Genomic DNA, 26,378 nt, shown 5'->3' with positions numbered 1-26,378 from the left:
GTGTACTCCAGCTTGTCCAGAAATCTGCTGGTGCGAAAAAATCCGCCCCCGAATGCAATTCGTGAATCCACCTCATAAGTGCAGCCACATTGTAGGCTCTGATATCTGGCAGCCTAAGTCCGCCATTCCCTCTATCCAAAGACAATTTGGCAAAAGAAATTCGGGGTCTCTGCGCTCGCCATATAAAAGTTGTTACTATACTTCTGTACTGTGTTTCTTCTTTTTTCCTCAGCCACAAAGGCACCATCTGCAGTGCATATAATATCTTGGGTAATAGGACCATCTTCACGAGCGCCACCCTACCTGAAAAACTCACAGGGAGATCCTTCCATTTCCCACATAGTTTTTTAATTTCTTCCAACCTATCCCCCACGTTTTTCTTGTATACCCACGTTGTGTCTGCACTCAGGTATACCCCTAGATATTTTATCCCCAACTTCGCCCAGATCAAAGGGAAGTTGGGTACGTTCATACTAGAGCATGGGTTACTGATCGGTAATGCCTCGGACTTGCCAAAATTAATTGTGAGCCCCGAGAAAGCTCCAAACTCTTTTATAATTTCCATGACTGAAAATATTCCTGTCGACGCATTATCCAAAAGCAGCAACATATCATCTGCGAATAAGTTAATACGATATTCCGCGTCACCTACACTCACTCCCTTCAAAGTCGGCTCCTGCCTGATTCTCGCTGCCAATGGTTCTAAACTCAGAACGAATAACAGAGGCGATAAGGGACACCCCTGTCTTGTGCCACCCCACAGAGACAACACGGGAGATAGCGAGTCGTTAACCACAATTTGAGCCGTGGGATTGGTATATAACACCTTTATCCAGTCCAGGAATGCACCCTCCACCCCGTACTGTTTCAGCACCCAAAATAAATAGTCCCATTGCACTTTGTCAAAGGCCTTCTCCGCATCTAAGCTGGCCATGATTTTATCTCCCCCTTTCTTACGGCCTTCAAACAATATACGACTCACTTTCAAGATGTTAGCTGAAGCATATCTCCCCTTTACGAATCCCACTTGGTCCTTATGTACCAAGCAAGGCACCAATTCACTTAACCGCGCTGCCAACACAGCTGCCAAGATTTTTACATCCTGATTTAAGAGTGATATGGGTCTATAGGATCCCACTAATTCAGGATCCTTTCCAGGTTTCGGTAACACTGTAATAAACACATGATTCAAATAAGAACCCATATCCCGTGTTGCTCGCACCTCCTCGCACATACCAACAAAAGGCTGTACAATTTGGTCTTGCAAAATCTTGTAAAACTCGGTCCCTAGGCCATCTGGGCCAGGCGCCTTAGCCAACTGCAGCCGTTTGATAACATTTTGTACCTCCTTGCCCTGCATTGGTGCATTCAAACTCTCTACTTGCTCTGCTGTCAAAGATGGCAACTGAATCTTATCAAAAAATTTTCGACATTCACCCTCTGAAAACGCTCCCTTAGCATACAACGTAGAGTAAAAGTGAACAAATTCCTGTTGGATCTCCTCCCGTTTCGTTCGCAAGTCCCCAGTACCAGTCCTGATCTTACTTATGAAACTCTTTCCAGATCTCTGCTTGATCAAGGATGCCAATAATTTTCCGGTTTTGTTCCCCCATCTGTGCAAACGATACTTATAGAGTCTGATATCATATAAAGCCCGCGCATCCAATATGGACTGTACTTGTTTCCGTACCTTCATATAATCTTCTTTAGTAGATACAGATGGGGAAATAACAGACAACCGCCTCACCTCTTTCAATTTGATCAACAAACTGTTCAGTTCCGACTCTCGCTTTCTGTGCATGGCAGCCGTGTAGGCCATAATCTTGCCACGCACCACAGCCTTAGCTGCTTCCCAAAATATTCTATTATTTACAGGCTGTGCCTTATTTTCATCTACATATTCCATCCATACCTTTTTTAAGTACGTACAAAAATCCCTGTTCTGGTATAGGGCCGGATTCATGCGCCACCGTTCCTCTCTTGTCTTTTCTCCCCACCGCATCTGCACCCACACTAATGCATGATCTGATACCAGAGAATCCCCTATTTCCGTTTGCTCGACCCCTTTCAGTAAGGATTGGGCTACTAGTAAATAGTCAAGGCGCGCATGGACTCTATGAGGATGAGAATAAAATGTATAGTCTTTTTCTTCTAGGTGGTAGAGTCTCCAAATGTCAAGAACCCCAAGCTCCCTTAATATATAATTCACTCCTTTCCCTTCGTGATCTTTGCTGGCCTTCCTGGGGGGTTTGCAATCTATCAGGGGGTCACTAGTGATATTGAAATCGCCACCCATTATAAGCGGATATTCATTAAATGTAACTAGCTTTGCAGCTAAGAGGGTAAAAAATTTTTGTGAGTATATATTGGGCGCATACAGACTGCATAAGGCCACTTTTGTCCCTTGTAATACTCCCGCTATGATCACAAAGCGGCCCTCTGGATCACGATACAACCTGTGCAGGCCAAAAACCAGATTTTTCCGGATTAATATAGCCACTCCCCTCTGTCTGTTATTGTAAGAGGCAGAGTACACCTCACCTACCCAATCTCGTTTTAATTTAGCATGTTCCGCATCCCCCAAGTGTGTTTCCTGAATTAGTGCAATGTCAGTATTTTGTTTCCTAAGCGTCTGCAGTATCTTGAACCTTTTGACTGGAGAATGAACTCCGTCCACATTCAATGTTACAATTTTCAACTTAGCCATCCGGTAACAAAAATAGTATTCTAAACAAAGTGAGTTGTAAATGACTTACATCCCCCAGAGGGCCTCCCAGCTGAACCCCCCGAGAGTTCCCATCACCAGCAGCAGAATCTAGGCCGATCCTGAGTAGGGTCACTGTGGACGCTTCTTTCCCATCTACCCGTCCCCCCCACCCCCTCCCCCTAGGGAGCCTACAACTTCTCCAGCCTCCCTCTTCCCTCCCCCTTCCATACATCCCCCCCGAATTCCCGGCCATGCGGTTCCATTTCCACTCCACATCATTCATTCCCCCACCTATCACCCGACTCCCGCTCCGTTCCCTCCTCCCGCCTCCCCTTATCTTGTGGAACTCTCTGTACCCCCTAACTTCCACATCCCCCACCCTACCGCTACTAATTCCCTCTACAGAGAACTTTCCCAGCTACTGTCATAAACCTGATACCCTATACTTAGGACATCTTATATTATAAGGAACAGAAAAAGTGAAATTGCGTGATCATAAACATAGCATATAAAAGAAAAACAAACATTTCGCATTGGTGCACATGTCATAGCATTTGAAGAAGCCGCCCACCTGAGGCTACTTGGCTAGTCTGTGGCTCTCCACCTGCACCTCGAGGACCACATATATTTGTCATGTCAAACTTTGTTAGGTCCCATGGTTCAATTATTCACCAAATGGCCACTTTACTCTCATCACCATGACCACTGCCTGGTCATCAAGAAATCCACATGCGTGTTATGCCTCGCTCCGCCCTGCACACAGACATGTTCTTTAGTCTCCAGTTCTCAAATCCTCTTAGCTCCTGCTGGGGTATTTTAAACATATCTTAAGCAAGTATCTGTACACTTTGTACTAATGCCTCCTCTCCGTTCTCACGCCTGCAGCCGGTCCACAAATGCGCCAAGCTCTTTAGGATCCGTGAAGAACAGCATCTTATTGTCCTGCAGGACCCGCACTTTTGCCGGGAACAGCAGCGCAAATTTTACTCCTTTGTCATATAACCGTTTACACTGCTGCCCCATCTTCCTGCGTTGTTCAGACACCACAGCTGAATAGTCCTGGAAAAGCAGTACCTTTTGGCCTTCATATTCCAACAATTTCTTCTCTCTGTAGGCTTGCATTAATTTTTCTTTATTTGCGTAGTTGAGGATCTTAATAATCACTGGACGTGGTCGCTGGTCTCCCTCTCTCACCGGACCAATTCTATGAACTCTCTCCACCTGTAATTTTTTTCTCCGGGAATTGCAGGCCCATTTGTTCTGGCAGCCAGCTTTCCACCAACTTCCATAGTTCTTTATCCTTTACAGACTCTGGAATCCCAATAATTCTCAAATTGTTTCGCCTACTTCTGTTTTCCTGCTCATCCACCTGTTGCAGCAGCCTCGAGCATTTTTGTTCCAGCGCCTCGAGTCTGGCATCTGCAGCTTCTGTTCTGTCTTCCTGTCGAGAGATCCTCTCTTCAGCCTGCTGCAGCCTGGCGCTCTGGCGCTCCACCGCTTCGCGGATCTGCTCAACTGAAGCTTGAAATTTGGAGAGCTTCTCCTCTAATATGGAGGTGACCTGCGATATGAGCTCCTGCATGTTGGCCGTCACAGGCTGGTTCGCCACCCCCGCGGGTTCCGGCGCCGCCGCCATTTTGGGTCGTAGTTCCTGCACGCGGGTCTTCCTACTATGCCGGTTCTTTACGGGCATACCACTCGCGCTCCGCCGTTTTGCCTCTCGATTCCTGCCTAGTTTTTAGCGCGGATTCTCCGTGATGTTCTCTATATATTTCTTTTCTTGTTTAGAGAGAATTTGCGGGTTATTTGCAAGAGTTAAGGGGAGTCAGGTTCGGAGCCGGGACCTGAGACGTCCGTTCAGCAACGCTGCATCACGTGATCCCCACATTGAAGCTTTTAATATACTGCACAAAACACAGCACGGATTTAGGCCGAACCACAGCACAGAATCGATGCTCCTGGTGCTGACAACCAAGATTAGGCAATGGCTGAGCCAAGGAGCACCGCCTATTCTTCTGAAGTTTGATATATCAGCTGCCTTCGCTACTGTAGACCACTCCACATTGCTGTCCAAGCTATCAGAATTAGGAATATCAGGAGTCATGTTGAGCTGGTTTGAAAATTTTCTAAAGAACAGATACTACAGCATCAAGAGGCAAACAGAACATTCACCCAGATGGAACACAGGCTGTGGTGTGCCCCAGGGATCCCCACTCTCCCCAGCTCTATTCAGTACCTGCCTCATCACACTAGGTGATCTTCCTCTGGAGGCAGGCATAACCGTACTTTCATACACAAATGACATATTCCTACTGTACCCAGTGAGGGCCCCCCTACACTGTCTCCAGAGTAATATCAGGCATTATATTTCATATATCGACAACTGGGCCTCTGCCCACTTCCTGAGCTTGAACAAACAAAAGATGAGGATAACATGGTTTGGGGACAAAATACCAAGGTGTCCAATTGTCCTAGTCACTGGCAAAAGCTTACAAATCAACGGTTCTTCTAAGGTCCTAGGGGTCATCCTTGACTCTGCCCTCACTTTTGAAAAACAGGTGGAGGGGCATAATCGAATGGGGCGCCGAAGTTTTCATGAGGGCGTCCTTGCAGGACAGCCCTGCGAAGGTGCGGGGAAACCCGTATTATCGAAACAAGATGGGCGTCCATCTTTTGTTTCGATAATACGGTCGGGGATGCCCAAAACTCAACATTTAGGTCGACCTTAGAGATGGTCATCCCCGGTTTTTGGCCATAATGGAAACCAAGGATGTCCATCTCAAAAACGACCAAATCCAATCCCTTTGGTCGTGGGAGGAGCCAGAATTCGTAGTGCACTGGTCCCCCTGACATGCCAGGACACCAACCGAGCACCCTAGGGGGCGCTGCAGTGGACTTCACAAATTGCTCCCAGGTGCATAGCTCCCTTAACTTGGGTGCTGAGCCCCCCCAACCCCCCCAAAACCCACTCCCCACAACTGTACACCACTACCATAGCCCTAAGGAGTGATGGGGGGCACCTACATGTGGGTACAGTGGGTTTTGGAGGGTTCACATTTACCACCACAAGTGTAACAGATAGGGGGGTATGGGCCTAGGTCCGCCTGCCTGAAGTGCACTGCACCCACTAAAACTGCTCCAGGGACCTGCATACTGCTGTCATGGAGCTGGATATGACCTTTAAGGCTGGCAGAGAGGCTTGCAAAAAATATTTTAAAAGTTTTTTTTTTTTAGGGTGAGAGGGGGTTAGTGACCACTGGGGGAGTAAGGGGAGGTCATCCCCGATACCCTCCGGTGGTCATCTGGTCAGTACGGGCACCTTTTCACGGCTTGGTTGCAAGAAAAAATGGACCAAGTAAAGTCGGCCAAGTGCTTGTGAGGGATGCCCTTTTTTTTCCATTATCGGCCGAGGACGCCCATCTCTTAATCACGCTCCAGTCCCGCCTTCGCTACGGTGCCGACACGCCCCCGTGAACTTTGGTCGTCCCTGCAACAGGAAGCAGTTGAGGATGCCCAAAATCGGCTTTCGATTATGCCGATTTGGGCGACCCTGAGAGAAAGACGGCCATCTCCCGATTTGTGTCGGAAGATGGGCGCCCTTCTCTTTCGAAAATAAGCCTGATAGCGACCCAGAGCAAGAAGTTATTCTTAAAACTCAAGACAACTGTGGGCAATCAGATCCTCCGTCCGGCAAAAAGATTTCAGAATCTTGGCTCAGGCAACTCTCCTTCCTCAACTGGACTACTAAAACTCCTTATGTGCCCATATCAACAGCAAGTTGAAAGCCCATCTTCAACTTCTACAGAACATCGCAGCTAGACTGATCTTCCAGCCTGAGCCAGTTCGACAGAGTTTCTCCTACACTGAAGGAATTGCACTGGCTACCAATCTCGCAACATATTAGATTTAAAATGTTATGTATGATTTACAAGGCACTTTTTGAAACTAACACAGAAGGGCTGACGGATCTACTAGAAATCCCTTCCTCCACAAGAAACCTCTGTTATCACCGGTCTTTGACACTGGGCTTCCCTTCCAAACTAAACCAAGCCAAACTAAAGTCAGTGCTCGATAAATCATTCCCATTTCACGCAGCACGCCAATGGAACTCACTCCCGTTGACCCTAAGATACAGCCTTCCTACACACAGTTCAGGAAATTATTTAAGATCCACTTATATGATGGCTAATCTGCACTCAGACTCAAGGTTTGGATTCACTGCAATTTACCTCTGTCCCCACCAATCTAATCCTTTTCCTCATAAGCACTGTAGCCTCCTCCCCAAAAGTTAGACTACAATATAAACCGCTGTGAATCCATACTGAAACAACAGTCGGTATATAAGAACCAAATTAGATTAGATCAGATTAGACAAGCATGAGAGGTTGTAAAGTACTCTTTGAAGATGGTGTTATCTGGCAGTGCAGAAAGATCCTTTGAGCACTTCCAGGTTACATACACTGTGCTGTCATCTATAGGGTTGAGCAATGACACCCCATATTTGAAGGGAAATACTACATATATAGCTCATTGGAGTCTCTCACAATGCTTGTGGTAGGTAATTTTTTTTCTCTATATTAACACAGGAACAAAATGCAAAGCAGTATGAACTTGGTTGTTGTTTTGTATTGTATGAGTTGGATATTGTATATCTTTGGAAGATTGTAATTCTGTTATTTCTGTAATTTCAATAAATACTTCTTTGAAATTAAAAAAAAAATCATTTCTCAACATCTCTCTCTCTCTGTGAAATCCACAGATATCTGACAAACTGCAGCTGCAAAGCTTTTTTTTTTCATTACACAGAGACACAGAGATGCAAGATAAATTCCCCACAGAGATGTTACATGTGTACAGTTTTGGAAATTGAATGCACATCTATGATCACTGAGATCAATGTCAGGATTTACAGCTGGTACTGAGTACTTTATAGGTTTTGTAAAAGTGTTTGTTACTGGCAGCACTCTACAGGAAGAATTAGGGAAGGCCATTGCTTTAGTCTTGCAGTGCCCCCCCCCCCCTTCAAAAAATCAGCAGTGCCAAATGATTGTGGCATCTAACCATCTCCATGAACTATACGGGTAAATAGAGTATGCTCAAGGTCACAAGCGAATAAAATGAGCGACACCCAATAGTTTCATGATTTGAACTTTTTATCAACAGATCAAGAAAAAACCATGCAAACAAAACTAACTAGCAGTCCTGAGAAAAGAGCCATCCTACCAGAGAGCAACCCTACAGGTGTACCAGAGAGCAAACCTACAGGTGAGCCAACAATGTCCAGGCAAATGGAACCTCCACATCCTTACATCAAACCTACAGAGAAATTCAATCTTCTTGGAAAGCAGCCTAATCATTGCACCTTCATGAAAAGAGGAAAAAAAAGGACGCAAAGCAACATCTGATCAGAGAGTGAGTCTTTGCAGGGCCGGTCTTAGGCAGGGGTGGTCGCACAGGGCCCCGCACCGCTAGGGGCCCCACATCTCTGGCAAATCTGTCCTCCTGTCTCAGAACACCTCCCTGCTCCGTACCTTGATGTGCATCCACCATGTTTCAGTAGAGAGCGGCAGACAGCAGCAGCGATTTTCATATCCCGTCAGCTGCCGAGCCCAGAGCCTCCTCGCTGCTGCATCCCGCCCCCTTTTGATGCCACTTCCTGCTTCCGCAAGATCAGAATGCAGCAGCGAGGAGGCTCTTTGCTTGGCAGCTGACGGGATATGAAAATCGCTGCCGCTGTCTGCCGCTCTCTACTAAAACGTGGTGGAAGCACATTAAGGTATGGAGCAGGGAGATGTTCTGAGACAGGAGGACAGACGTACCAGAGATGCAGGGTGAGGTAGGGTTCCGAGAGCTCTAAACCGCCTTTTAAACTCTGATAAATTATGGCTTATGGTGGTGGGCTGGGGGTGCGCAGGCAGAGGGTGGGGGTGCACGGGTGGGGGAGCAGGGGGTGTGGGTGTGGGCCTCACTGAACTTGTGTGCACAGGGCCCCGCAATTGCTAAGACCGGTCCTGAGTCTTTGGATGTGGACACCACAGGTAAAGACTATGAAACTGATCATGATTCTCTTATAGAAAGCATATATGAAAATTTACCAAGCGAACTTGAATCATTTGAAATATATAGAGTCTGTGAATAAATGGACCCAATCAGTTGAACATTGTGACAGTATAACCTATTCTGATGAATTTTACTTTATTAATATAGACACAACAAAATCATTTAGTGATGCTCAAAAGGCCATATGATTAAGCATTCAGCCCGAGGATTGTTTACAAATAAGGTTCTAGTGTGGAGGGTTAATATAATTCCTTGTATTCTAGAAGTCACAGACCAGGAGGCTTTGAGGCTGGTGTCTTCTTAAAGCAAATCAGTAATTTTCTGTAGAGTTAAAACTATAAGTCAATAAGAGCATGCATCTCACAGTGACAGTTATCAGAAACATGGGAGGGGGTGGTTGTAATAGAGCTTTACAAAATATGTTCAACAGCCACATCATTGATAAGAAAATAAAACAGTTTAATAGTTCTGAATAACAGGTAACAACTTGCATTTTGCTGGAAGTCTCAAGGCAGTCATGTGTGGTAAAGTTAAAAGATACAAAGCCATGGAAGAGGCTAAAAACTACACCTAGAACTGGGGTGGTCAGGAAAAAAAATTAGGCCCAATATTCAAAACGATTTAAGTGGCCAGGAGAAGCTCCTGGCCATTTAATTTGCTTGTCTGAGGCTAACCAGGCATTTGCAGCGGCATGCCGGCACATAATTGGGTAGTGCTACTAAAAGCCAAACCAACTATTTTGGGGGCATTCCAGGGGCAAAGTTGGCACTTAGCCAGCTAACTGCCAATACTCGGAACTTAACTTGTTAAGATAACTGCATAAATAGAACCACATAAAATGCAGTCCTATCTTTATGCGGTTCTTCATAGCTGTTAAGTGCCAAATATCACACTTAGGGTTCTGTTTACTAAGGTGCATTAGCGTTTTTAACGTGCCTACAATTAGCGCGCACACTAATCGTGTAGGCGCCTATAGGGATATTGTAGGCGCGTACATGGTTAATGCGCATTAAAACAGCTAATGCACCTATAACACGGCTTAGTAAACAGGGCCCTTAACCTGCCACGTTTTTGCTGGCTCCCTATATCCAGAAATTTCAATGCCAGAGCCTGGACATGGCCCTGGCATTGAATTTTGGGGTTTAACACCAGCAGCAGTCAGCAAAATACCTATTGCCGCCTTATGTTCAGTGATGTGGTAGCTTTTGAACAACATTTGACCATAAGCATACAAATTCTATATTATATATAGACAGAGATGACTGGTCTCTTTTTTTAAGAAGAGCAGCGACTGTTTCCCAACATATATATTATTCCATCCTGACTATTTTTATAGTATATTAGATATCAAACAGATCTAAAGCAAGAGATATTTCTATAAGCATTTTGCAACTGTGTACAGTCATATACACATATGTAGGCTGCACTGTCATCAGTTTTTGTCTGATATATGTGAGGTTCAGATGGATGAGACAGCTATACTTCATTCAGAAGAATGCTTAGAGCAACATACAGCCCTAGCAGCAAAAAAAAAAAAAAAAGACTAAAATACTGTGTGATAAGTGCAATTCTTACACAGAAAAAAGGGATAGCTGGGGGTGGTGAAGTATTTGGTGGGGGGGAGGTGTAGTTTGGACAATAGTGGGACAGATCTGATGTAGTTTGGGGGGAGCAATTTGAAGGGTAGTGGAACAGCTGCAGGACTAAGGCAGATGTCTGGAGTGTTTTTTTGGAGATGGCACAGTTAGCAAGGGAGTATTTTTGGATATGGGTCACTTGTTGGGGTAATTTTTAGGGGTGATGCAGTTTGCAGGGTGGTAATTTTTGGAATGGAGAAGTTCTAGGGGGCAGGTTTTGGGGGGAGAGGCAGTTTCAAGAGTGTTGAAAGAGTTTGTGGGGGTATTGTTTTTGTGGATGAGTAGTTTGTGGAGCAGTTGCAGGGGTAGTTGCTTATGGTAAGGGCAAGTTGTGGGCTGGTGGGGCAGTTCATGGAAGAATTGTTTGAGCGTCAAGCAATTAGTGGGAAGGTGAGACAGTTGTGGGGGCTCGTTTTGGGGGGGGTGGAGCAGTTTGCAGGGTACTAGGGCAGTTGCTCGGTGGGGATTTTATGGTCACGAAGAAGTTTGTGGGGTGGTGGGGAGTTATGGGGTATTTTTGGATGTAGGTCATTTTCTAGGATGGTGGGGAAGTTGCAGTGGTAGATTTTGGAGAAGGGGCAATTTGTGTGGTGATACAACATTAGTGGGGGTAATTTTGGGAGGCAGAGACAGTTTGCAAGATAATAGTAAAATTGCAGGGATCAGTTTGTGGGGTTTTGGGCAAGTTTCAGCTGGTAGATCTTGGGGGTGGAGTAGTTTGCAAGTGGGGGGCAAGTTTGGGGGGTGGGACTGTTTTCAGAGTAGAGGAGCAGTTGCAGAGATGTAATTTTGGAATGTGGAAGTTTGCAATGTGCTAGGGCAGTTGGGAGGGGTAACTCTGGGGTGGGGCAGTTTGCAAGGAGTTGGGCAGTTATGGGAGGAAATTTAGGAGGATGGGGCAGTTGCTGTGGTAGCTTTTGAGGGGACATGGATCAATTTCAGGTGGTAGTTTTTGGGTGTGGGGCAGTTGCAGGGAGTAGTTTTTATGGACAGATCAGTTTGGACTGGTGGGAAGTTGCTGGGAATAGTTTTTGAGAATGGGACAGTCAGCAGGTTGCTGTTGCAGAGGGTAGTTTTTTTGGGATGGGGCAGTTTGTGGTTGGTGAGGCAGCTAGTGTGGTAGTGGTTCTAGGGGAGGATAGGGCAGTTTGAAGGTTTTGAAGAGCAGGGAATTCCACTTTTTAAACTGCCTTAAACTTTTCTCTGTTACTATAAGTTTCTGTGCTATTGAAGCTAGCATACTTTTTCCCACAGAAATGCATTGGGCCATATTTTGGAGTAGAGGCTGACTAAAACCAGGCTTTTTGCTTTCCGGCCAAAACCGAATCTGTGGCCGAAATCCACCACTCAATTTCGACTGAAGCTGAAACCGGCCAGGACACACCACCCAAACAGCACTCACAGTTCCCATCTCCTCCCCTCCCCCGCTGCCACCCAGCCTCCCTCCCCCACCCCATCATGGCACACTCACTTCCCCACTTGCAGACTCACCCGTCAGCCCCCCCCCCCCCCCAGGCCTGCCTTAGGTGCCCTGGTGGTCTAGTGACCTAAATGGGAGGGAAATCGGTGGATCAGTGTAAGAATAGCTATAGCCATACTGGGTCAGACCAATGGTTCATCTAGGCCAGTAACCTGCTTCCAACAGTGGCCAATCCAGGTTACAAATACCTGGCAGAATCCCAAAGAGTAGCAAGATTTCATGCTACTGATTCCAGGGATAAGTAGTGGCTTTTCTCATGTGTTTCTTAATAGCATGTTATGGACTTCTCCTCCAGACATGTGTCCAAACCTTTTTTTTCGTTTCAATAATTTTTTATTAACTTCTGGGTTTGGTGCTTTAGAAGCATTTCTGTGTTTGGTGCTTTAGAAGCACTTCTGACTTCTGTGTTTAGCTTCCCTGTTTTTTCCCTTGTGGCTCCCCTGTCTTCCCTTTTAATGCTAGGAGCTCTGCTGGTAGTTTGGTGCTTAGGAGCACCGTAGTTAGTTTAGGGTTGTAGAGCTATTGTGCTTGGTGCTTAGGAGCACCTGTGCTAGTTTGTGTTTAGGTTCCCTGCTGTTTCCCTGTGGCTCCCCTGCTTTTCCTAGTGGTGCTATTGGTAGCACTTCTGTTAGTATAGGGCTTAGGAAGTCCTTTTGTTGGTTTATTGTTAGGAACACTTTTGTTGGTTTCTGTTTGGAGTTCTTTTGTTGGTTAGGGCTTGGGAGCACTTATGTCAGTTTAGGATTTAGGAGTACTGGTGTTTCCAGTTTGTTCTAGTCCTGGTCCCTGTGTCATCCGGTATCCGGTAAGTCCTGCCGGCCACTCAAACCCAGGAGCTCAACCCTTGGGGGGCAGTGGCTAAGTGCAGGTGAAGCTGTACGGACCAGTCCAGGGTGCTCCAGTCCGGTGTTTCAGTCCAGTGTTTCAGTCCTGTGTCCTCCAATCCGGGGGATTCCAGTCCTGTGTCCTCCAGTCCGGGGAATTCCAGTCCGTGTGTTCTGGCTCGCTGGGCTGTACCTGCAGTCCCTGCCGGTGCCGGTGTGCTTGCCCAGCGTTGGTTTGTGGGTTTTGCCTGCTGCTGTCGCTCCTCGTCGGCAGCCCAAGGGCTCACGTTTGCTCCAGAGCCCGGCCCCGCGGGCTCTGAACCAGAGAACCTGACAATACTTATGTTTTACCCACTTATAAAAGAGCAATAGTGGTCTGGGACTTTTCCGCACCAATAACCAGAGATTTCCCAAACACTCCTCTTTAAGAGGATCTCCCTTCAGCCAACCCTGCTGCATAGCAAAATGCCTAATTTGCATATATGCAAAAAAATCCCCTTCTGGAAGACCATATCGCTCCCGAAGACAATGAAAAGAAGCCCATTGCCCACCCCAAAAACCATCCCTAAATCTAGTGAAGCCCAATCGGGCCCACCAAGTAAACGTTCTATCCAATTGTCCCACTCTAAAAGTAGACTCCCCTGGCTGCCAAAGTAGACACCCTGACCCCCCCCCCCCCCCCACCGCTTCCGAGCCAACTGCCAAATTCTTCGCAAATGCCGCAAAAAAGGATTATCCTCCCCTCCCACCCCCTCCCTCCCCTCCTGTGAATCCCAAAGCCACGTACCCAAGGACTGCAACCCAAAAATTCCTGCTCCATTAGAACCCCCGCCTTGTCTTTCGCCACATCCCAATCTAAAATTATCCTCAATTGCACAGCCAAATAGTACCACTCTAAATTAGGTACCACCCCACCTCCCTGCTCCAGAGCTCCCCATAAGACCTCTCTACTTATATGAGGTCTACGTCCCCCCCATATAAAACTATAAATCATACCTTGAATTCTACTCAACATGGTCTTTGGAATAGGCACTGGCAAAGTCTGAAACAAAAAACAATAGCCTTGGTAAAATGTTCATTTTCACTACTGCAATTTCCCCAAACCACGACAGCCAAAGTCCTCTCCACCTCAACAAGTCCCCCCTGACCTGCTGGACCATCAGTTCATAATTCACTCTACACAACTCCTTGACCTCTCTCGGTATCTGAATCCCCAAATATCTAAACTTTGTAGTTACCCAATGGAAAGGAAATATTCCTTGCAACTGGGCCCCCCTCTACCTCGGAAATGTTAACCCCCAAAAGTTCACTCTTGTCCATATTAATCCTTAATCCCGCTACCTTCCCAAAATCACAGAAAATCTCCATCACAATACCCAACGTGGATCCCGGGTCCCTAAGATACAATAACACGTCGTCAGCAAATAATGCCACCCTATGCTCCATTTCCCCCACCCACAACCCGTGTATTCCCTGATTTTCTCGGAGACAAATCGCCAACGGCTCCATATACAGAGCAAACAGCAAGGGTGAGAGTGGACACCCCTGACGGGTGCCCCTCTCAACCTCAAAGAATGCTGTATATTTATTATTAACCAGTATACACTGTAAGGAATATGCCGAAAGGAAGAGGGACCCCAGCTACCCACAGGGGAAAAGAGAGCCGGAGGGTAAGAGGGAAGACCCTAGGGATGCTCAGGTTTTGCCCAAAAGGGACATAAAGATGGGAAACTACAACTCCCAGAAGGCCACAGGAGAGCTCCGGAGGAGGAGAAGTAGGGTGCAGTACCAAGGAGCTCCAGAAGAGGGCCGCCAGGAGAAAGGAAAAGCTGATTCCCCCACCTGGTGGAAGAGGTGGTGGAACCGGTGGCAGGAGAAGGAAAAGCAGCCTAGCAGAGTTAATGAAGAAAAGTGTAATCAGCTGGAAAAGGGGTGGGGGGAGGAGAAAATGGACTGGACTAATGAAGGAGAGAGAGAGAATGAACCAGAGGAGATGGAGCAAGAGGAAGCTGAGCTGGTCTTAGAGGAACCCATGGAGCTCTTGGCTATGGCTCAGCCAGCACTGAAGGTATAGGGGAGAGGCCTGGGTCAAAGCGGGAGGAGGTCAGGAGAATAGAGACTGACCTAGAGGGTGGGACCCAAGGCTTTGAGCCCGCGCAAAGCCTAGCTCCATTGAACTGTGCTGAGAGAAGCCTGGCTGTAATTGGACTGTGTTAGAAACAGCCTGACTTTATTGAACTGTGCTGAGAGAAGCCTGGCTGTAATGGGACTGTGTTAGAAACAGCCTGACTTTATTGAGCTGGGCTGAGAGAAGCCTGGCTGTACTTGGACTGTGTTTGAAACAGCCTAGCTCCATTGAACTGTGCTGAGAGAAGCCTGGCTGTAATTGGACTGTGTTAGAAACAGCCTGACTTTATTGAACTGTGCTTAGAGAAGCCTGGCTGTACTTGGACTGTGTTTGAAACAGCCTAGCTCCATTGAACTGTGCTTAGAGAAGCCTGGCTGTACTTGGACTGTGTTTGAAACAGCCTAGCTCCATTGAACTGTGCTGAGAGAAGCCTGGCTGTACTTGGACTGTGTTAGAAACAGCCTGACTTTATTGAGCTGTGCTGAGAGAAGCCTGGCTGTAATTGGACTGTGTTAGAAACAGCCTGACTTTATTGAACTGTGCTGAGAGAAGCCTGGCTGTATTTGGACTGGGTTTGAAGCAGACTAGCTCCATTGAACTGTGCTGAAAGAAGCCTGGCTGTAATTGTACTTGGTAAACCAGCCGAGGAGCTGTTGAAGAAAAGGGTCTTGGGTTGCCAATCCCAAAGACAGGCCCAAGAAAGAAGAAGAAACACACAAAGAGGAAAACAGAGAGCTCGGTGTGGATGGTGAGGAGGCCTCACGGCCTTAGCCAGTAGGAGCATTGTTTACAAGTGGTGGCAGTGGTGGGATGCAGGAGTATGCCCAGGACCGTCTAGAACAGAGCCAAGAACAACAAAAGGGATATTACAATAGAGGGACGCGGGACAGGGAGTTTGCCGCCGGGGATAGGGTCCTCATCTTAATCTCGGAAGATCCCCATAGGTTCGCCTCTAGATGGAAAGGACCCTGGGTGGTGAAGAGGAGACTCGGTCCCCTCACGTATGAGGTGGCTAATGAAGAGGGGTCGGGTCCAGACGTTTCACGTTAATCTTATGAAACCTTGGGTAGCTAGGGTAGGGTTTCAAACGCGGGGGGAAGAAAAGGAAGGAGAGGAGTTAGGGCCTCAAATAAGAGAGATTTTCAAACCCTGCGAGCCCGGAGTGAACCCCCGGTTACCCCAGGGGCAACAAAAAGAGATAGGAAGGCTCTTAGAGCGCTTTAAAGATGTTTTGACAGCCTGCCCGGGGAGTACCCACCTAGTAGAGCATGACATTGTAACTGAACGGGGTAAGATAGTAAGGCAAAGGCCCTATAGACTCTCACCAATGAAAAGGAAGGAAGTCATTAAACAAGTGCAGGAAATGTTGGACTTTGGGGTAATTGAGGAATCCCATAGTCCCTGGTCCAGTCCGGTGGTGTTAGTGCCAAAACCCGAAGGGGAGTGGAGATTTTGTATTGATTTCCGGCAGCTTAATACTATCTCCCAAGCTGATGCCTATCCTATGCCTTATATTGAAGAGTTGGTAGACAGGTTGGGGTCAGCCCAGTATCTTACCACTTTAGATTTAACAAAAGGGTACTGGCAGATTCCCCTTTCCCCCGGAGCCCAAGCAAAGACCGCTTTTAGTACCCCGATAGGCTTGTACCAATTCAAAAGGCTGCCCTTTGGCCTAAATTCGGCGGCGGCGAGCTGCCAACGATTGCTTGACCAAGTCCTCAGACCACATCAGACATATGCCGCGGCTTATATGGATGATGTGGTAGTACACAGTGAGGACTGGAACAATCATTTGAAACAGGTAGGGGCAGTGCTGCAATCGTTTAGGGAGGCTGGCCTCACCCTTAACCCAAAGAAATGTTACTTTGCCCAGTATAGGGTGAAGTATTTGGGGTATAATGTAGGCCGGGGGGAGGTGCGACCCTTACTGAATAAAGTCAAAAGCATCCAAGACTTTCCACGACCCCATCGGAAAAAACAATTGCGTAGGTTCCTGGGTATGGTGGGATATTACCGGAGATTCATCCCGCACTTTTCTGTAATGGCTACTCCCTTAACGGACATGTTGAAGGGTAAGAGCCCGGACCAGCTGAGGTGGGGGGAGGCGGAGTTGCGAGCGTTAGAGCAGATGCAGCAGGCCCTGTGCCATGAACCGGTGTTGAAGGCCGTGGATTTCGAAAAACCCTTTATCCTACAAACGGATGCGTCGGGGAGGGGGCTAGGGGCAGTGCTGTCTCAGGAACATGAAGGGGCAGAACATCCCGTGCTGTATCTAAGCCGTAAACTCCTACCTCATGAGAACCATTACTCCACCATAGAGAAGGAGTGTTTAGCTATTAGGTGGGCAATACAAGAGTGTACGGTCTATCTCGAAGGGAGGCCATTTAAGCTAGTAACGGACCATGCCCCACTGAAGTGGCTAAATTTAATGAAAAATAACAATGGAAGGCTAATGCGGTGGTATTTAGCACTACAACCCTTCCAATACACAGTGGAGCATCGTCCGGGGAGATGTTTGGGAAATGTGGATGCCCTATCCCGGGTAGACGAGGATAAGGAAGAAAAGGGGGAAGAATTGGGGAGTAAAAGCTTAAGGGAGGGGGTATGTAAGGAATATGCTGAAAGGAAGAGGGACCCCAGCTACCCACCGGGGAAAAGAGAGCCGGAGGGTAAGAGGGAAGACCCTAGGGATGCTCAGGTTTTGCCCAAAAGGGACATAAAGATGGGAAACTACAACTCCCAGAAGGCCACAGGAGAGCTCCGGAGGAGGAGAAGTAGGGTGCAGTACCAAGGAGCTCCAGAAGAGGGCCGCCAGGAGAAAGGAAAAGCTGATTCCCCCACCTGGTGGAAGAGGTGGTGGAACCGGTGGCAGGAGAAGGAAAAGCAGCCTAGCAGAGTTAATGAAGAAAAGTGTAATCAGCTGGAAAAGGGGTGGGGGGAGGAGAAAATGGACTGGACTAATGAAGGAGAGAGAGAGAATGAACCAGAGGAGATGGAGCAAGAGGAAGCTGAGCTGGTCTTAGAGGAACCCATGGAGCTCTTGGCTATGGCTCAGCCAGCACTGAAGGTATAGGGGAGAGGCCTGGGTCAAAGCGGGAGGAGGTCAGGAGAATAGAGACTGACCTAGAGGGTGGGACCCAAGGCTTTGAGCCCGCGCAAAGCCTAGCTCCATTGAACTGTGCTGAGAGAAGCCTGGCTGTAATTGGACTGTGTTAGAAACAGCCTGACTTTATTGAACTGTGCTGAGAGAAGCCTGGCTGTAATGGGACTGTGTTAGAAACAGCCTGACTTTATTGAGCTGGGCTGAGAGAAGCCTGGCTGTACTTGGACTGTGTTTGAAACAGCCTAGCTCCATTGAACTGTGCTGAGAGAAGCCTGGCTGTAATTGGACTGTGTTAGAAACAGCCTGACTTTATTGAACTGTGCTTAGAGAAGCCTGGCTGTACTTGGACTGTGTTTGAAACAGCCTAGCTCCATTGAACTGTGCTGAGAGAAGCCTGGCTGTAATTGGACTGTGTTAGAAACAGCCTGACTTTATTGAACTGTGCTGAGAGAAGCCTGGCTGTAATTGGACTGGGTTAGAAACAGCCTGACTTTATTGAGCTGTGCTGAGAGAAGCCTGGCTGTAATTGGACTGTGTTTGAAACAGCCTAGCTCCATTGAACTGTGCTGAGAGAAGCCTGGCTGTAATTGGACTGTGTTAGAAACAGCCTGACTTTATTGAGCTGTGCTGAGAGAAGTCTGGCTGTAATTGGACTGTGTTAGAAACAGTCTGACTTTATTGAACTGTGCTGAGAGAAGCCTGGCTGTATTTGGACTGGGTTTGAAGCAGACTAGCTCCATTGAACTGTGCTGAAAGAAGCCTGGCTGTAATTGTACTTGGTAAACCAGCCGAGGAGCTGTTGAAGAAAAGGGTCTTGGGTTGCCAATCCCAAAGACAGGCCCAAGAAAGAAGAAGAAACACACAAAGAGGAAAACAGAGAGCTCGGTGCGGATGGTGAGGAGGCCTCACGGCCTTAGCCAGTAGGAGCATTGTTTACAACACGCCCTAGGTTTCTTATAAAATGCCGATATCCACACACTAAAATTTCCCCCTAATCCTATGTGCTGTAACACTTCCCTCAAAAACATCCAGTTCACCCTATCAAAGGCCTTCTCCGCGTCTAATGCTAGAAAGGCCACCCTATCTTGCCTTTGATGAGCTGTCCACAGAAGATGAATAGTGTGGGCAAGACCCTTACGGGAGAAACTACACTGGCTCCCACTCAAAGAACGTATCACTTTTAAAGTATGCACCTTAGTCCACAAAATCATTCACGGTGAAGCCCCTGCATACATGTCTGACTTAATAGACCTGCCACCCAGAAACGCTAAAAGATCATCCCGAACCTTCCTCAATCTCCATTTCCCTAAATGCAAAGGCATAAAATACAAAGTACTGCACGGATCAACCTTCGCTTATATGAGCACGCAACTCTGGAATACACTACCAAGCAACCTGAAAACGATCAACGAACTAACTGACTTCCGCAAACCATTGAAGACTTATCTCTTTGAGAAAATCTACGGCAAGGATCAAAACACATGAAGTCCATACACACCAACAAATACGCACCAATACACTCTCATCTGAATTCCCTTCCCCCGTATCTTCACCACTCTTAAAAGTCTACCCACAGATAAAATTACTAGACCTTTATGTTCCCTTGATACTGTTTCATCGCCCTCTCAACTCCCCACTGTTATATTCCATTGTTCTATTCCCAAATGATATCCTGACTTTACTCTATCTTCCCACAACTCTTCACAATGTAACCCATAAGCGTATTGCAACAAATTGTATTTCCATCATTCACAATGTATTGTAAGCCACACTGAGCCCGCAAATAGGTGGGAAAATATGGGATACAAATGCAAATAAATAATAAATAAATAAATAAATATTATCTCCCACTGTCCTCCTAGATACAAATCCGGATTGATCCGTGTGAACAAGATTCGGCAACACCCGCCTAAACCTATTAGCTAATACTTTGGCCAAAATTTTTGCATCCACATTAAGTAGAGAGATGGGTCTATATGCCCTGCACGTAGTTGGATCCTTTCCCGGTTTTTGCAAAACTGTAATTCCAGGCTCCATGGAATTTGGTAAGTTCTCCCCCTTCAACACCCCATTCCCCACCCGAACCAAGAGGTCACCCACTTCCTCCCGAAATAATTTATAAAATTTCCCCGAAAACCCGTCTAGCCCAGGAGCCTTCCCATTTTTCAAGTTTTTTATAACCCTTTCTAGTTCCCCAACCCGAATGCACTCATCCAGGTGTCCCTTCTTTATGTCCGTAACCCGAGGTAACTTAATTTTATCGAGAAAATGCCCCACCTCCTCCCTCGAATTCCTCCCTTCCTCCCTATATAACTCCTTATAATAACTAAGAAAACAATTCTGGATAGCCAAATCAGTATAACACCAGTCCCCCCTCCCATTCTTAAGTTTTTGCACATTCAGTCTAATTCTCCTTCCCCTCAAATATCTTGATAACCTGGCACCCCCTTTATTAGCAAATTCAAAAAATCCCTGCTTCAGCTTTGCAATTGCAAACTCCACCTCCCTCATCTGCAACTGGGACAATTCCTGCTTAACCCTACATAAATCCCTCCACACCCCTTTATGTTGTGACCTCTTATGCTGCTCCTCCAAGTCGACTAAACGACGCCTCAACTCCAACTCAAGCCTACCCCTCTCCTTCTTTCTCCTAGATCCCCACTGAATAAAAACCCCTCTTATCACTGCCTTCATTACATCCCAAAGAGTCCCATCCCTCACTTCACCATTATCATTAATCTGTCTATATTACATAATAGCCTTCCGCACCTCCTGTATTACCCTCTCATCACCCAACAGGGACTCATTCAATCTCCAAAACCCCTTCCGCACCTGCCCAAAAGAGCTCTCTAATGCAACCCAAACCGGAGCATGATCTGATATCTGGATATGCTCTATCTCTGCCTTCCGCATAACTCCCCATAAATTGCAGTGAATCCATATACCATCAATACGGGTATATGAGTTACTGGCATGAGAAAAAATGTATAATTATGCTGCACAGGATGCATCAATCGCCAGGTGTCAACCACCTCTAACCCCCTAAAAAACTCTTCATCGCTTTCCAACTCCTCCTACTACAGTAACCACCCCCCAACGAATGATCCAACCGAGCATTTGGCGTGACATTAAAATCCCCCCCACCACAACCGACCCCTGTACAAAATCCTGTAATTCCCCCAACAACTTCTTAAAAAACCCCGCCTGACCAGAATTGGGTGCATACACATTAATCAATGTTACCCCCATACCTTGCCATTCCCCTCATGCTGCCACACTCCCAGTTGAATCCCGAAACACTTGATGGATCTTAAAACTAAATCCTGGGGGGGGGGGGTGGGGGGGGCGTTTCCAAGATGGCGATGTGACCGGAGGCGTTGTAAGTTAGCTCCGAGAGTTGTGTTGTTTTTCTTCAGTTATTCCACAGAGAAATTAATATACGAAAAGGAAGGGGACAGTGAGGTCGGTTCCCCCTCCAACTTCAGCTTCCTCCCCGCAACAACAACCAACCTTGGAGCACTTCTTCTCCGGCGTCTCTCAGAGCAGCAGGGTAGAGGAGCTCGATGTGGCGATTCCCAGGGAAGGGGACCTGCTGCTGAGTGAGGAAACATCGCTTTCCCCCCTGCACCGACAGTTCCTCCGTGTCCAGCGCTTACTGCGACGATAGAGGAGAAACATCCCCCTTCCGGAAGTGGAGAAGGGATGCGATTCAGTGGGGAACTACTGACGCAGAGAAAAGTGCTGGGAGAAGAGGCCCGAATGAAGGCCCCAGGAGATCAGCCAGAGTTAATCTAGAACGAATTTGGCAGATGTTAACTAAGATGGACCAAACCCTTCAAAGATCTTCTAGCGAAGTAAGTCTGTTAAATCAAAAGTTTGAGGATTTAAAGACTACTGTGGAATCCATTAAATCTGATTTAATAACGTGTGTGACACCGCTTCAAAAAGAAATGGAAAAGTTCAAAGAGTTCCAATCAACAATCAACTGTTATACAGAGAAAAATTGAACAAATCGAAAATTTTAATAGGCTGAATTTAAGATTTTTGAACATTCCAAAACTATTAGGATATACTCCAATGGACTTATTCCGTAGATATTTAATGGAGAATTTAAAAATGTCGAAAGAGACAATACCACCAATAAGTAAAATATTTTATATTCCAAAGAGAAATATTGAAGGAATAAGAGATGGAGTTCAGTGTCCTATGGTAGAGGATAAAAATGAGGGTTTAAAAGATATTTCCGCAATATTGGAACAGTCCCTAGAGGATGTGACAGAAAGGGCCACTCTCCTTGTGGTCTTTGTATTTGAACAAGATCTGAACTCCATATTACGTTTATATTTCCAAAATGCAAAAACTCCTTTTGGTGGAGCAAAGATATTAATGTTTCCAGATGTAACTAAACAAACACAACATCGGAGGAAAGAATTTTTGAACTTAAGTCAAATACTATAGAGCTGGGAGGATCCTTTTTGTTAGTATACCCCTGTAAATGTATAGTGAAAATAGGGATGGTTAAACATGTTTTCTTTATGCCGGAGCAGCTCAAGTTATTTCTGGATGTTAAACAGCAGAACTGACGTTAGATAGATTATATAGAGATATACACTCGTCAAGTTTGTGATATAAGTTTTTGTGAAAAATCTTCCCTAAATTAAGTGCGCCCTCCCCCCCCCCCCCACACACACTTTTTGTGGTCTAAGGAAGCTAATATTAAATGAATTTATTTAGCTATTTATTTATTGCATTTGTATCCCACATTATCCCACCTCTTTGCAGGCTCAATGTGGCTTACAATTCATCATGGATACTGGAAATAGAAGTGAATATACATTTGGTTAACAGATTGTTTTGTGTTACATGGTGGTGAAATACATGATGGTGTTAAAGCAGAAAGACATTATAAGACAGTCTGGAAGTTTTAAAGATTATACAGTTACACATGTTGATCTTTGTGATATATCTTGTCGAAGAGATAGGTTTTCAATAGTTTGCGGAAATTGGTCAATTCATAGACCGTTTTCAGGTTACATGGCAGCGCGTTCCAGAGCTGCGTGCTCGTATAGGAAAAGGTAGATGCATGCATTGATTTGTATTTTAGACCCTTGCACTTGGGAGGATGAAGATTAAGGAATGTGCGAGAGGATCATTTTGCGTTCCTGGTTGGTAGTTCTATCAGGTCTGACATGTAGGCTGGGGCGTTACCATGGATGATTTTATGGACTAGGGTGCAAAGTTTGAACGTGATGCGTTCCTTTAGTGGGAGCCAGTGTAGTTTTTCCCGCAGGGGTTTCGCGCTTTCATATTTTGGTGTGCCGAATATTAGTCTGGCTGCCATATTCTGGGCTGTCTGGAGTTTTTAAAGTATTTGCTCTTTACAGCCAGCGTAGAGTGAGTTACAATAGTCCAGATGATTGAGTACCAATGATTGTACCAGATTGGAGAAGACAGTTCTTGGAAAAAATGGTCTAACTCTTTTTAGTTTCCACATTGAATGAAACATCTTTTTAGTTATGTTATTTGCATGGTTCTCAAGTGTTAGGTGTCGATCAATGGTGACTCCAAGGATTTTTAGGGAGTCCGAAACTGGTAGATTTAGTTTAGGTGTGTTGATGGTGGTAAATTTATTCTTGTTGTATTGTGAGGTGAGTATCAGGCATTGGGTTTTCTCTGCATTGAGTTTCAGCTGAAATGCATCTGCCCAGGAATTCATAATATGTAGGCTTTGCTTGATTTCATTGGAGATTTCCCTTAGATCTTGTTTGAATGGGATGAAGATCGTTACATCATCAACGTATATATATGGGTTTAGGTTCTGATTCGATAGTAGTTTGGCCAAGGGTGTCATCATTAGGTTGATTATGGTCGGTGAGAGGGGGGATCCCTGTGGAACTCCGCATTCAGGTATCCATGTAGCTGACGTAGTCGAATTTGATGTCACTTGATAAATCTATGTATATGTTTATAACAACAATGCTTGTGTATGGAGCTGTGTTACTGTAGCAAGATTATTCTTGTGGATGTAAGTTTATTTTGTTTAATTGATAAATAAATAAATAAACAAATTTAAATTTAAAAAAAAAAAAAAAACTAAATCCCTCCCGAACTAAAATAGCCACACCCCCCACCCTTCTACCGTCCTGCCCTTGGTGACCCACCACTAAATCAAACGGTTTCCTATTTAACATCTGTAAATCCCGAGGTCTCAAATGAGTTTCTTCTAAAAATACAATATCCCACTTAAGTCTAACCAGTTCTTTAAAAACTATACTTCTCTTCCCCTGATTATTGAACCCATTAACATTCCACGACCCTACTGCTATCAACTCCGACACACCCCTCCCCCCTGCTACCACATTGCACCCCATTCGCCTCCCCTCCCTCCTCCTCCCCTCCCCCCCATGCCAACTGGCTGACCCATCTCCAAATGAGCCGGCCATCCCGTGAGGAAATAACATCTCCCAAATGGCTCAAAACCCCTCAATCGATTCACCCCTAGCCCCCACCCCCCCTTCACACACCCCACCCCTCACACTCAATCAACCACATAATTCTTCAGAACCTTCTCCACCCCCTACCCTCACACCCCCAACTTAACACATAATGCATCCAGACAACTCCACCCAACAAACAGCAAAATTATCTATAACTCCCCAATACCCCTAAAACATTCCCCCCTTAAAACCCCCACTTCTCAGCCTCCTTCTCCATCCCCTCCCAACCCATCATCCAACCAACATCCCTCCCCTCACCCTCGAACATCGCTCAGAAAGTCCAAACTGCTTTAAATTCAAAGCCTCCTCTCCCTGAAATACTAGATGTCCACTTTGAACCACCTTTTGAAACACTAGTGTCCCTTCAGGTGGAGCTCTTCTGTCTTTTGTGGCCATCCGCCCCCACCTTGAGCCACAAAGAGGCCGTCCTCGACTACTTTCCACAGGTTGTGGGCTCACCAACAGACGGCAAGTCCTTACAGCCCAAGTCCTTCAAGGCCACCCAAGCCTCCGATACAGTTTTCAACTTCCTCGATTTTCCATCCACAGACACCCACACTGCAAATGGAAACATCCAGCGGTACCGCAGTCCACGCCCTCGCATGAATCTGGTGACCTCCTGAAAAGCCCGCCACTTCTGCAACGTGGCCCATGACAAATCTTGGAACACACTAACTTTACAATTTCTCCACTCCCACGATTGCTGCTGTCGTGCTTTCGCCAAAATGCGCTCCTTTGTCGGGAAATCAGCAAAGCAGACAATAATGTCTCTTGTGCTTTCTCTCACAGGACCCAAACTCCGGTGGGCCCTCTGATTCTGCCACGTGGCTGGCTTATTCTCAGCTCCAGTCCCCACCACAAAGGTGCAGAAGTCTGCTACCACTTTAAAACAGTCTCGAAACTCCTCTGTCTCAGGAACACCTTTGAAACAGAGGTTATTCCTCCTAGACCTATTCTCTAACTCTTCAAGTTGATCTTTCACCTCCTGAAGTGCCTCCGAGTTCATAGCACAGACTCCCTGCATCTTATTCAAATCCTCACAGACCTCCTCAACTGATTCCTCCACAGCCGCCACTCTGGACCCCAGCTCACCCAGCTCTGACTTGGTATCCTGCAAAGTCTCTTTCACATCACTTCGGACGCCTGCCATATCCTCCCGAAGCTCTTTAATTCACTGCACCAGCACTTGCTTCGTCACCTCTTCATTCAGCGCTCGTTCCTGCACACTCGTGCTTTCCTCCTCCGACTCTGATAGCGCCGCCGCCATATTCCCGCTCTCCTCCGCCTCACCCTCCGCTCCCGATCGCGGATCGCGTCTTCTCCTGCCTGCGCGCCGAAAATCGGAACTTTTCCAGACTTTTTCTAGGCGGCATCACCACTCTCAGGAAGCAGGTAAGCAACACCGGAGAGGCTTAAAACGGTGAATCACTTTAATTACAAACAGTCCCAAACGGAGCTGTTCGCTTATGCTACCATTTTCTCGGATGACGTCACTTCCTCCTCGTGTCAAAACCTTTTATACAAACTGCTGTTACCACAGCCTCTGGCAATGAGTTCCAGAGCTTAACTATTGGTTGAGTGAAAAAATATTTTCTCCTATTCTTTTTAAAAGTATTAACATGTAACTTCATGAAGTGTCCTCTAGGCTTTGTATTTTTTGAAAGAGTAAATAATCAATTCACGTTTACCCGTTCTTCTCCACTCAGGATTTTGTAGACATCAATCATATCCCCACTCAGCCACCTCTTTTCCAAGATGAAGAGACCTAAATTCTTAAGCCTTTCCTCATATGAGAGGAGTTCCATCCCCTTAATCATTTTGGTAGCCTATCTTTTAACCTTTTCTAACTCCATTATATCTTTCCGTAGACTCAGTGACCAGATTGAGGTCATACCATGGGGCGATACTGAAGTATTATATTATTTTTTTGTCTTATTTTCCA

General features: G+C 46.3%; 1 protein-coding gene across 3 annotated transcripts in view; it reads left to right on the top strand.

Moving 5' to 3' along the window:
• The window catches only part of LOC115466730, a 97,474-nt gene that overhangs the window by 63,714 nt on the left and 7,382 nt on the right, over positions 1–26,378 (top strand). For all 3 annotated transcript variants that reach the window (XM_030198187.1, XM_030198188.1, XM_030198189.1), the window contains one exon: positions 7,871–7,972. In XM_030198187.1, the coding sequence (XP_030054047.1) occupies positions 7,871–7,972 (102 nt within the window). The remainder of the gene's footprint in view (positions 1–7,870; positions 7,973–26,378) is intronic.

This window comes from Microcaecilia unicolor, chromosome 3, assembly GCF_901765095.1.
Source record: "Microcaecilia unicolor chromosome 3, aMicUni1.1, whole genome shotgun sequence".
NCBI lineage: Eukaryota > Metazoa > Chordata > Amphibia > Gymnophiona > Siphonopidae > Microcaecilia > Microcaecilia unicolor.
This window is presented reverse-complemented; position numbering and strand designations above follow the sequence as displayed.